Here is a 12,019-nt window from a genome sequence, read left to right on the forward strand (position 1 = left end):
GGCTAAACAATTTTGAGGAAAGCTGAGGATTGTCATCAACTACCAGCCCTTCAACCATTTTCTTGCTGATGACAAGTTCCTATTGCCAAATAGGATTAGCTTATTTTCACAATTATCGGAGGCGCAAGCTGTTTCAAAATTTGACTTGAAAGCGGACGTTTGGACTGTTATGCCATTTGGGCTCAAAGTGGCCTCGTCCATATTCCAAAAGGCAATGATCAAGATCTTCTAGCCTATACTTTATCATGCCCTGATCTATATTGATGATATGCTTCTATTTTCAAAGGACATAACATCACATGCTAAGCTTCTGAATCAATTCACAGATATTGTGAAGCACTACAGAATTATGCTGTTTGAAAAGAAAATGATTATTGGTGCCGAAAGGGTTGATTTTCTTGAGATGAATATTAACCAAGGGAAATATGAGTTGTGACCACATATTGCTAGACAACTCAGCACTTTTCCAAATATCTGGATGACGAAAAAACAATTGCAGCAGTTCCTTGGTATTGTCAATTATATGGTAGACTTTGTCCCAAAGCTAACAGCTTACACAACACCACTCCACTAGCTTTTGAAAAAGAAAATGTGTCTTCTTGGGAAGCTAAACGCACAGAGTCGGTAAAATCACTCAAAGAGATGACCATAAAATTACCACCATTTCTGACAAAGGAAAGAGAATCTTGCAGACTGATGCTAATGATTATTATTGGAGAGCAACCTTTATTGAGGAAAAAGAAGAGGGGACTAGACATATCTGTGGATACAAGAGTGGAGCATTCAAAAAATCAAAATCGCACTATCACTCCACCTTCAAAGAAATATTGATGGTAAAAAGAGGGATTGAAAAGTTTGAATTCCATCTGATTGGACATACTTTTATAATTGAAATGGATATGTCCTCATTTCCAAAGATGATCCAATTCAAATAGAAGATCCTCCCGCAGGGAAAACTTCTTAGATGAGCGAACTGGTTTTCATAGTATAAATTTGAAGTAAAGCACATCAAAGGGAAGCAAAACATCCTGAGTGACTTCCTCTTAAGACCAACAAATCCCCAAACTCATCCCCAGGTTCTCGTACTCATGGCATTGTCATCTTCCTCATCTCTTTCACAACTTGTCCAGACCCTTCCCAGTGAAATCCAATATAACATCCTTAGCCACACCAGGGAAATCACAAAATGATCTGAGGTCTCCAATACCTTTTCCTTTCAAAATACGGATTAGTGGATGCACCAATAAAATACTTGGACTGACACCCCCTTTTTCCAGACATCAATGGCCTTTGGGTCCCACACTTTCTCATTTGACCTTCCCAAAACTTTCTCTGGTACCTTGCAAGGACCTACTGTCTTGGTATGATCCTTCATAAACTCTGGACCTATGCCTTCATAACAAATTAGAGACAAAGAGCATGCCAATACAGTTACTTTAAAGATTGGCTACTGTTTTTCAAAACAGAAGAACAATTAGATTTCATTACCAGGTCCCCATTTTTTCTGGTTATTTTCTACCTTAAAAGTGAGATCCAAATCAAAGACGGGAATAGGTATGTTAATATCTCTCCCATCTATGAAAGGATACGGAGCTTCAGAGAAAATCCCTTTGCAGATCCGCGCCTATCGGCACGCAATTGGATTGATACAAGGAAAAATCTATGCTACATCAATAAAATTGACTCGGACAGATTACCGCTAGATTTATTCAACCCAGTATACTTTTAGGATGATGGGAGAGCCAAAAACTTTCATTACCCAGTCTTGTTTCCTCATTTCTATAGTACCTACCTAATAAACAGGTTGACACTTTATTATGTGGAACAAACAGAGAGTAATGAGACTATTGAAGACTTTGAGATAATGGCAGTCTACCCAGCTGAAGAAGAGGAGGAATACAGGACAAAAATGGACCACTGAAGTAGTCACATGGGCATTAGCTTTATCTTTATTTGTATTGTTATTTTCAGTGTGCTCAACTTTATCTTTATTTGTATTGTCAGTGTGCTCAGCTTTATCTTTATTTTATTTCAGTGTGCTCAGTTTTATTTTTATTGTTCTTTATCAAAAGTTGTGTAAAGGAGATAAGAAAACAGAATATATCGGGGGCATATTCTAAGATGTCATGACATATCCCCTCGCTCCTCATCTATATAAAGGAAGTTTCAGCCTCTTGCCAGGCAGAGCAAGTGAGAGCAAAGAAGTCTCTTGTAAGAGCCATGATGTATTCCTCTTGTTGTAATCCTTTTGTTTGAGATCAATCAAATTCCTCTCAGTGTGTTCTTATCATCTTTTGTAATCATTTCTTCCACATTCTTACTTACGATCCTACACTGAGTGCTTATTTGGTATCAGAGCCTTCCACAAAATCAACTCTTGGCACTTTACTATGTGGAAAAAACAGAGAGTAATGGGACTATCAAAGACTTGGAGATAATGACGGTTTGCCCACCTGAAGAAAAGGAGGAATACAAGACAAAAATGGACAACTGAAGCAGTAAACATGGCTCTAGAGGACATGACTTCTTAATTGACACGATTAGAACGTCCTCTCACAACCTAAGAGTGAACAGATCTCTTGCCCAACTTGTGAAATAAAACACGTAATCAATCAAAGTATCCTTTTTCTCTATCAATCAATAGAGAATCCAGCCCTGCCCGACCAAAATACAACCTTCCTTGGCCTTCAAACAGGTCAAAGGCACCTTAGGTTTTATTCTCTAATGATTTCAAGAGAAAACGGAAGCGTAGAATGAAACCTACAGTCTGTTTTTGTCCATCACTATTTTGATGTGGAGGATCCACATTGGACGTGGCAACCACAAAGCATACTGGGTTTGGGACAATCACCTCTGTTGTGAGAAAAAGAGATTCATCACTCAAGGAGTGATGGAGGTTTCGAAGGAGTCTCTAAGCTGCCATGGCTCCGATACTAAATAAGCACGCAATGTAGGATCGTAAGTAAGAAGGTGGAAGAAAGGATTACAAAAGATGATAAGAACACACTGAGAGGAATTTCATTGATCTCAACAAAAGGATTACAAGAACAAGAGGAATACATCGTGGCTTTTACAAGAGAGTTCTTACAAGCGACTTCTTTGCTCTCACTTGCTCTACCTGGAAAGAGGTTGAAACTTCCTTTATATAGATGGGAGCGAGGGAATATGCCATAACATCTTGGAATATGCCTCTGACATATTCTTTTTTCTTATCTCCTTTACACAACTTCTAATAAAGAACAATAAAGATAAAATTGAGCACACTGACAATACAAATAAAGATAAAGCTGAACACACTGACAATACAAATAAAGATAAAGCTGAGCACACTGAAAATGACAATACAAATGAAGATTAAGCTAATGCTCATGTGACTGCTTTAGTAGTCCATTTTTGTCCTTTATTCCTCCTCTTCTTTAGCTGGGTAAATCGCCATTATCCCCAAGTCTGCGATAGTCCCATTACTCTCTGTTTGATCCACATAATAAAGTGCCAACTTGTTTATTAGGTAGGTGCTGTAGAAATGAGGAAACATGACTGGGTGATGAGAGTTTTTGGCTCTCCCGTCATTCTGAAAGTGTACTGAGTTGAATAAATCTTGCGGTAATCTGTTCGGGTCAATTTGATTTATGTAGCATAGGCTTTTCCTTGTATCAATCCAATTGCGTGTTGATAAATGCAGATCCGCAAAGGGATTTTATTTGAAGCTCCATATCCTTTCATAGATGGGAGAGATATTAACATACCTATTCCCGTATTAGATTTGGATCTCACATTTGAGATGGAAAATAACCAGTAAATATGGGGACCCGGTAATGAAATCTAATGAAAAAACTGTTTTGAAAAAGAGTATCCAATCTTTATAGTAACTATATTGGTGTGGTCTTTGTCTTTGATTTGTTATGAAGGCATAGGTCCTGGGTTTGTGAAGGATCATACCGAGACGGTAGGTCCTTGCAAGGTACCAGAGAAGGAAGAATGCTTCCTTAGGGAAGGTCAAATGAGAAGGGATCTTTTGCTTGAATTGGATCATTTTTGGAAAGGATGACATATCCATTTTAATTATAAAAGTATGTCCAATCAGATGGAATTAAAACTTTTTAATCCTTCTTTTTACTGCCAATATTTCTTTGAAGATGGAGTGATAGTGCGATTATGATACTTTGAATGCTCTACTCTTGTATCCACAGATATGCCTAGTCCCATCTTTTTCCTCAATTAAGGCTACTCCCCAATAGTAATCACTAGCATCAGTCTGCAAGATTCTCTTTCCTTTGTCAGGAATCTGGAGTGGTGGTAATTTTATGGTCATCTCTTTAAGTGATTTTACCGCCTCTATGTGTTTTGCTTCCCAAGGGGGCACATCTTTCTTTTTCTAAAGCTAGTGGAGTGGTGCTATGTCAGCTGCTAGCTTTGGGACAAAGTCTGCTATATAATTGACAATACCAATGAACTGCTGCAATTGTTTTGTCGTCATCTGGCTATCTGGAAAGGTGCTGAGCTTTGTAGCAATATGTGGGTACAACTCATATTTCCCTTGGCTAATCTTCATACATAGAAAATCAACTGTTTCGCCACCAATAATCATTTTCTTTTTAACAGCGTAATTCCGCAGTGCTCTACAATACCTTTGAATTGATTCAGAAGCTTAGCATGTGATGTTGTGCCTTTTGAAAATAGAAGGATATCATCAATATAGATCAGGGCATGATGAAGTATGGGCTGGAAGATCTTGATCATTGCCTTTTGGAATATGGACGGGCCACTTTGAGCTCAAATGACATAACAATCCATTTGTAGTGGAAATTAGGTATGCAAAAGGCCGTATTGGGCCTGTCATCTGGATAGATGCCCAATTGTCAAAAGCCCACTTTCAAGTCAAATTTTGAAAAGACTTGGGCCTCCGATAATTGTGAAAATAAGCTGATCCTATTTGGCAATGAGAACTTGTCATCAGCAAGAAAATGGTTGAATTGCTGGTAGTTGATGACAAGCCTCAGCTTTCCTCGAAATTGTTCAGCCCTTTTGTTGACATAGAAAGCTTCATGAGCCCACTGTGACCTTATTGGTTCGATGAGCCCTTCTTCTTGAAGTTGGGCCAACTCATTTTGAGCCAAAGAATAGTGCTCTGGATTCATCCCTTTGTGACTGACTTTAGTTGGGTTGATATCTTCATTCTTTTTGAAGGGGAGGCTGACAAAGAACTTTGGATTCTTCTATAATGGCTTTGAGCACTTCTTTAAAAACTCACTGTGACTGTCAGCACAATTTCCCTGAATTAATCAAACCTTAATTTCCTCCAAAGACTGGGTGATCTGGAAGAGATTAGGGGTTTTGGTCCATTGTAACAAATATGATCTAAATTTTAATCCCTGTTTTGTCCACTAGACCTTTTTGAAATGCTGAATGATATCGAATCCAATGAGAAGATCTTTATTTGGAAGGTTTGACCCAAAAAATGTAGTCTTGATTAAGCATTATGGATGAAGCTTAATATAAATGGGTACACTCTTTAATCTGTCTTGAAAATGTTCTCTGTTTGCTGCTTTGAAACCCTGATTACAAGGCTTCCATTTGTCTTTTGAGAGAATACTTGGTTTAAGGAAATTGCATGCTGCTCCTATGTCGAAGAATGCAATGACTTTAACCGGCTTTGAGTATTTATCAACTAATACCCAGATTGGAGCAGAGGGTGAAACATAATCTCCTTTATTAAATTGTGCTGATAATGATTCTTCGATGGAACAGAGGTTGTGAACTTCTTCTTCTTTTGATGCTATCGAGTAGCACTCATTGTTAATGGGTTGGATATGAGAATATTCTAGTGGTTCGACTTGATAACTCTTGGACTCTTCATCTTCATTCGAAGTGTTTGAAAGATCTTTTCTTTTGAGTGAGCAGCATTTAATCTTCGTGTATTCTTCTCTGGCTTGAGTGACGTGGTCTTCCTAGGCACCACAAAATTCTTCAATGATTGTGGAGATGAAGACATCAAGGTTCGCACTTGCGATATCTGCAATTGCCTGTAATCTCCACGGTTTATAAACCAGATTCTTAGTCTTCGAACGAACTTAGAGACAGCCCTTCCAATGACTTCTTTGAGGGTAATTCCCTCTTTCATTAATTTTGTTGTGCACCAAGCATGGAGTTTAAAGATCTTATTCTTCCATTGGCTTGGAGGGATTCCTTCTAATGAAATGGTTGGTCCATTTCCATTGTTGCTTGAACTTTGGGTGGGAATAGCAGATGAGGTATTATCTGAGAGGTTTATGTTGTCATCTACTCCTTCATCGTCTGTAGGACTGTTGTACTCTGTCTCGTGGGTGAATGGTTGGGTCATCATTGTAGGCTTACGAAGTTGAATCTCTTCCTCAAATGAATCATCATCCGTCATTATGGCAAGTGTTGATTTTGGTGCTTCTTTTAGATGTAATGGATCAGCCAACTTAGTAAGGAGTTTGGAGATCGGGTTATCCTTTTCTAGAACCCCAATTTGTGGTTCTCGATCTGGATCACTTGATTCTCCAAATTTTTTATTAACTTCAATGTGCTCATCAGCGTAAGACCCTGAGATGTGGATCATTCAAGGCACATTAGCGTGGCGTACTCCTCTTGTTCGAACCGGGGTTTGAAACCAAACTTCTCCTCAAGAGGTATGGGGGGCAGCAGTGGGGAATTTTCCGCAACGGGCGAAAGCTTGACGGAAAGTAGATGGAAAAGTAAATATATTATTATTATTATTATTGTTATTATTATACACTGCTTTCACATGAAAGGTGTCGTATCTATCAGCCTTTTCTTTAGTGCTTTTTCTCTGCTACTGCTAAATGCTAATGGCCTTCTTCCTCATGCATGCATGCATCCTTTTATTATATTCCCTGTTGCTGCTGACTTTGCTTGAGGAAATTTAGCTGAGCTTTGAGGTGCTGCATTTCTGCTTCTTTATTTTTGAAAGCTGGAGAGAATGCCACCATGTGCTCAATCATTTGCATTAGCTCCTCAACAAAGGTTGAGGATTCCTGATCCTTTGGAAAGGAGATGTGAACATCGCCATTTTTCATAGTTTTATAGATTGGATCATAGAGGATGACTGACTTAGGAATCTGGTGAAGCTGCTCATGCTTAAGATGTTTATTTTTGTTTGGAAAAAATCTAGTTATTTAGAAGTTTAGTTTAGTTAAGTTTTTGGTTTTTTTATTGTATTTTAAGTACTTAAGTTAGGCCTTTTTTTTTTTGGGTTTCTTGTGTTTCTTGGGGTTATTTTGAAAATATTTGTTTTTTCAATTGTAATTTGTAAGGTTAGATCTACGATCAGATTTGAAGCAGATCTCTAGAACTCGCTCTCTCTCTCTCTCTCTCTCTCTCTCTCTCTCTCTCTCTCTCTCTCTTTTTTGTGCAGCCCTCTCCTTCTCCTCTCCTCCTCTCTTGGTCAAACAAGGTTGTTAATCAAAGTTTGGGTGATTCCCTTGGGTGTGTTGTAGTCATAGTCTTAAATTTCCACGACATTGTCGAAATTTCCGTCGAAATTTCTGATTTCCGTCACCCTCGAAATCAAAATGGCATTCGATTTCCGTCTTACATAATTTCCATCGAAATCTCAATGAATCATCCAAAATATATTGAAATCTCGAAATTTTAGCGAAACTTGCCGAAATTTTAACTATATAATAAAATTTCCTTAGAATTCAAATGAGAAATTTAGGAGTGAAGTGATATTCTATCTTTATTTATTTTGTCGGAACAAAAGATTATTACAAGTGCTTTTGAAATTATATGAAAAAATAAACTTATAGTAACATTTTATTTAATCATTTATGTCTAAATTATCATTATTTGTATAATAAATAATATTTAAATGATTTATGAATTTCATTTGTATTAACTGAATATGTTTAATGTACGTTATCTTAAATATATTTGATACACATACTATTATACAACTTTTCCACCTCATACAAAGCATAGATGTATTTAATTTGTAATATTAGTCCTAAAACTCATATTATTATGTTTGTTAACCATTTCTAAAGCTTCACAAAGAATTCCATGCTTTAATTGAATTCCGTTACTTTTTCAAATCGAAATCGAAATTGACATCAAATTCCGTACTTTTGGAGCTTCGAAATTTGAGTCGAAATCGAAATTTAAGACCTTGGTTGTAGTATAAAAATAGGGCAATTGGAACTTGGTATGCCCATGTTGAGCTTGCTTATAATAGTTCAAAACATGGGTCCGGGGGTGATGGAGAACCACAAATGGATAACTTTGGATGTTTATATTGTAGCTAGGACTTTTATTCTAGTTTTGGAAAAAATCTGGTTATTTTAGAAGTTTAGTTAATTTTTAGGGTTGTTTTGTGTATTTTAAGTACTTCAGGGTTATTTTGCAAATATTTGTTTTATTTGTAACGTTAGATGCATGAGTACTTTCCTTGTAATTTATGAAACAGTTAGTTATCATATTTGAATCAGATTTCCTGAACTGTTTCCCTCTCTCTCTTTTGTGCAGTCCTCTGCCTCTCCTTTTTTCTTCTTCTTCTTTCTCCTTTTCCTTCTTCCCTTCTCCTTTCTGTTCTGTTTTGTTCTCCTCTCCCTATCCCTCTACTCTCCTTTCTGTTTTGTTTTGTTCTTCTTCTTTGCACAACATATTCTTGATTTGCATATGAGAGTGACAGCGCGAACTTGCCAAGGGTAATATAGATTTTAAGCTTGTTGCCTATGTGCATCACATAGCTAGAGATTTTACTGTAGGTGATATGGTCATGGTTTACATTCATTTACAATGCTATCCCAAATAATTTATTTAAGAAATTGCATGCTTGAGCAGTTGGCCTGTTCCCCATTATTAGAAAACTTGGATCTGTTGCTTATCTACTTTATTTTCCTGCTGATATGAATATTAGTAATGCTTTTAACATGGAGGATTTGACACCTTATTGAGGTACCTTTGAGGCTCCTGCTTTTAATTCTAGTACTCTTACAGGTTCTGTTGTTCTACAAGTACCGCCCATTCAACAACAGCGAGATGAGATTGAGACTGTATTAGATGACGAGTGTGTGCTTGTGACTTCTTTAGGTTTTCCTCAATACTTCGTTCAGTGGAGAGGTTGCCCTGCTTTAGACACTACTTGGCTTCTCGAGGATGACCTTTGCGCACTTGATTAGTGGTACTTGCATTCTCTTCGGATCAAGTTCTTTTCAGATTGGGGAGTATGATACCAAATGCAAGCAATTATATATAGAATAATATGTCTTGACAGTAAATGCTGCAAGCCCGCACTATACTGCTCTAGAAAGTCTGGCAAAGACCATCAAATATTGCACAAAAGTGTGTGGTTTTCTGTGATGTAAAACAGCAACAGAGAAAGAGAAGAGATGGTGAAATGAACAGATTAGAGGGAGAAAATATGAAGATAACAGAGAATAAACAGAGAAGAGAAGAGAATAGAAAGAGACAACAGAGAACAAGAGGAAGAAGAAAAAAAGTATGAAGAAGAGATCTGAGGAGGAAGAGGGTCAAATATGAGGGGGAGAGACTGTTGTGAGAGAGTAATGTGAAACTCAATTAATCACCATAATTTAACTATCCTTAAGCCCATATTTATATGCAACTAAGAAATCCTAAGAAGACAATTATCAAAAATTTCAAAATAACCCCAAAACAATCAGAAATCTTTAAATGACCCTCTCAAATTTACACAGCAGGTTGTTTAGTTTGGTTGCAATTGACTCTTGCTGAATTTGCAAGTCATTTCTGTGGATGCTTGTAATATCTATAACACTTTCTTCTTCTTCTTGTTCTTCTTTATTTATTTATTTGTCTTGTGTAAGACAATGTTTCATCTTTTGTTTATGACAAACCATGTGTACATAATACAAGAAGTGATTTGATACATAATTCATTTATTGATTTCCTTAGAGCTGGAATGACTTTTGTTGCATTTGAATCATTCAGATATCTTTTTCAAGGAGAGTGAATTATTGTTGATTTCAGGCACTGCCTGAATTTTTGCATTGGGCAATTTCAGAATATATCTGAATGGTTCAAATGCAACTAAAACCGTCTTTTGTTTATGCCTCAAACCATATGTATATACAAGAAGTGATTTGATAATCAAACATCTTTTGTTTACGACTCAAACCATATGTACATAATACAATAAGTGATTTGATAAGGTTGTAACCATCCATTGAACTTTCTTGGGTGACTGCAAGTGTGTAGCTTCCATTTCTGACTTCAGGGCATACAATACACACGTACTTTTTTGCGTTTTTTTTTTTGGGTAGAAAAATTCCTGTTCTTTCTTATTGGCTTTTGCCCCTCTATTTTTATTTGTTGTAAACAGGTTTTGAATATAGTTTACTTGGCATAATGGGATTTGAGGCTTTACTCTTGTTGGAGTTCATGATCTCATGACATTATCATCTAATGCTGACATTCAACTTCTGTCCAGGTCAACTAGTTTGTTTACTTTTAGTCCTAGAACTTGTATGATTAGATTTGTGAGGGAAAATTCTAATAGTACTTTTGGCTCAAGAGCATAGAAAATATGTTTGACCCCTTCATTTCACATGAGATTGTAAGCCAAAATCCAACTTTTAGCCTTGTTCAAAGGTTGTATGCTGACAAAATCTTTCCTAGGGCTTTCATTGCTCTTTGCATTTGCAAAGATACAAGAAAATCAAGCATACATGCTAGGTGAGTGACCAGTTGGTGTTAGTCTAGGCCTCAGACTTGTCTAATATCTAAGTTTGTGGATAACATTATGCAGCTGAACTGTGTAAGTATCTGATGTTTGTTCTTCTATACCCAAGATAAAGCGAGTTGTTTAGATAGCATCAGATTGTCAAAATTGTTTGCAAGATTCATGTAACATAATGACTAGTTCAGTGGAATATTCCTCAGAACTTCTAGCAGACTGAATATATATCTTCTTTCACTTGGATTTCATGACTTGTCCTATCCAACCTAGGCACTTCTAACTCATTTTCTAATATTCAGATGACAATCCACTAATCAGAATAATTTGGGAACTATTATTGCCAATGGAGCTGCTGTCAGCAAGTAAGATGCAAAAGATGGTGTGAAAGGAATGAGCTTAGTTGTGGGGAAATTTTGTATAAGCATGATGTAAAGATTACTTAGCACTATTACTGTACCCATATTTGATCTTTGTACTAGATCTGTCACAATAGATCATATAAGAAATTTTGACAGTATCTTGTCTAAGCAAGACATGTACAATAACAGATCATATAAGAATTTATTATTATCTTTCAGGTGTGAAACATTTAGAATTCAGACGTATACAAGGTGTGTGTGTGTGTGTGTGTGTATTAATTGTCTTCTTATTCCCGAGACAATTTGCATTACAAATAGCCCGCTTCTTGCACCATCATTTTGTCACCTTTTACCATATAAAGGTCTATATTGTCCACAATCCAATCTGGTGGATTTCTTCTGTTTCCAATGAAAATTTACCCTGTTACATCTTGATCATTTGGGGGTCACAGTATCAAGTATCAACTTTTCATTTTTATTTTGCGAAACCTATTTTCTTATTGAATTTCATATTCTGAAACTTGAATGAAGACGTTATTCTGAATGATCCTCACTTCTATGTGCAGGTACTTCGAAACTATTCAGAAGGAACTTGAACCCTTTGACTGTGTGCTTTATGAGATGGTGGCAAGCAGGGAGACTTTGGAGAAAAGACGAAACCCTGCAGTGAAAAAAAGCGCAAAAGATTCACGGTCTCGCAGTTTTAACATTCTTGGATTCATTCAGCGACTGATGGCTAGAGCTCTTGTGCTTGATTTTCAATTAGACTGTATTGACTACCAGGCTGAAAACTGGTACCATGCAGATCTTGATTATGAGACTTTCAAATTACTTCAGGTTTGATTTTCTCTCTTTACCAACATATGTGGATGTGTATTGCACAATTGCTTTGATGGTTTGATTATGGAGCTTTCACATGTCTGACATGTTTTTCGGAGTCTCATCATTTTATTGCTAC

The 12,019-nt window shown here is 36.8% G+C and overlaps 1 protein-coding gene across 1 annotated transcript in view; it reads left to right on the forward strand.

The window, feature by feature from the left end:
- LOC131158084 (uncharacterized) overlaps nt 1-12,019 on the forward strand; it is a 29,424-nt gene that overhangs the window by 14,714 nt on the left and 2,691 nt on the right. Inside the window, exon 3 of the mRNA XM_058112669.1 lies at nt 11,628-11,898. Within this exon, the coding sequence (XP_057968652.1) occupies nt 11,628-11,898 (271 nt within the window). The remainder of the gene's footprint in view (nt 1-11,627; nt 11,899-12,019) is intronic.

The sequence above is a fragment of the Malania oleifera genome, chromosome 6, assembly GCF_029873635.1.
Source record: "Malania oleifera isolate guangnan ecotype guangnan chromosome 6, ASM2987363v1, whole genome shotgun sequence".
Lineage (NCBI taxonomy): Eukaryota > Viridiplantae > Streptophyta > Magnoliopsida > Santalales > Ximeniaceae > Malania > Malania oleifera.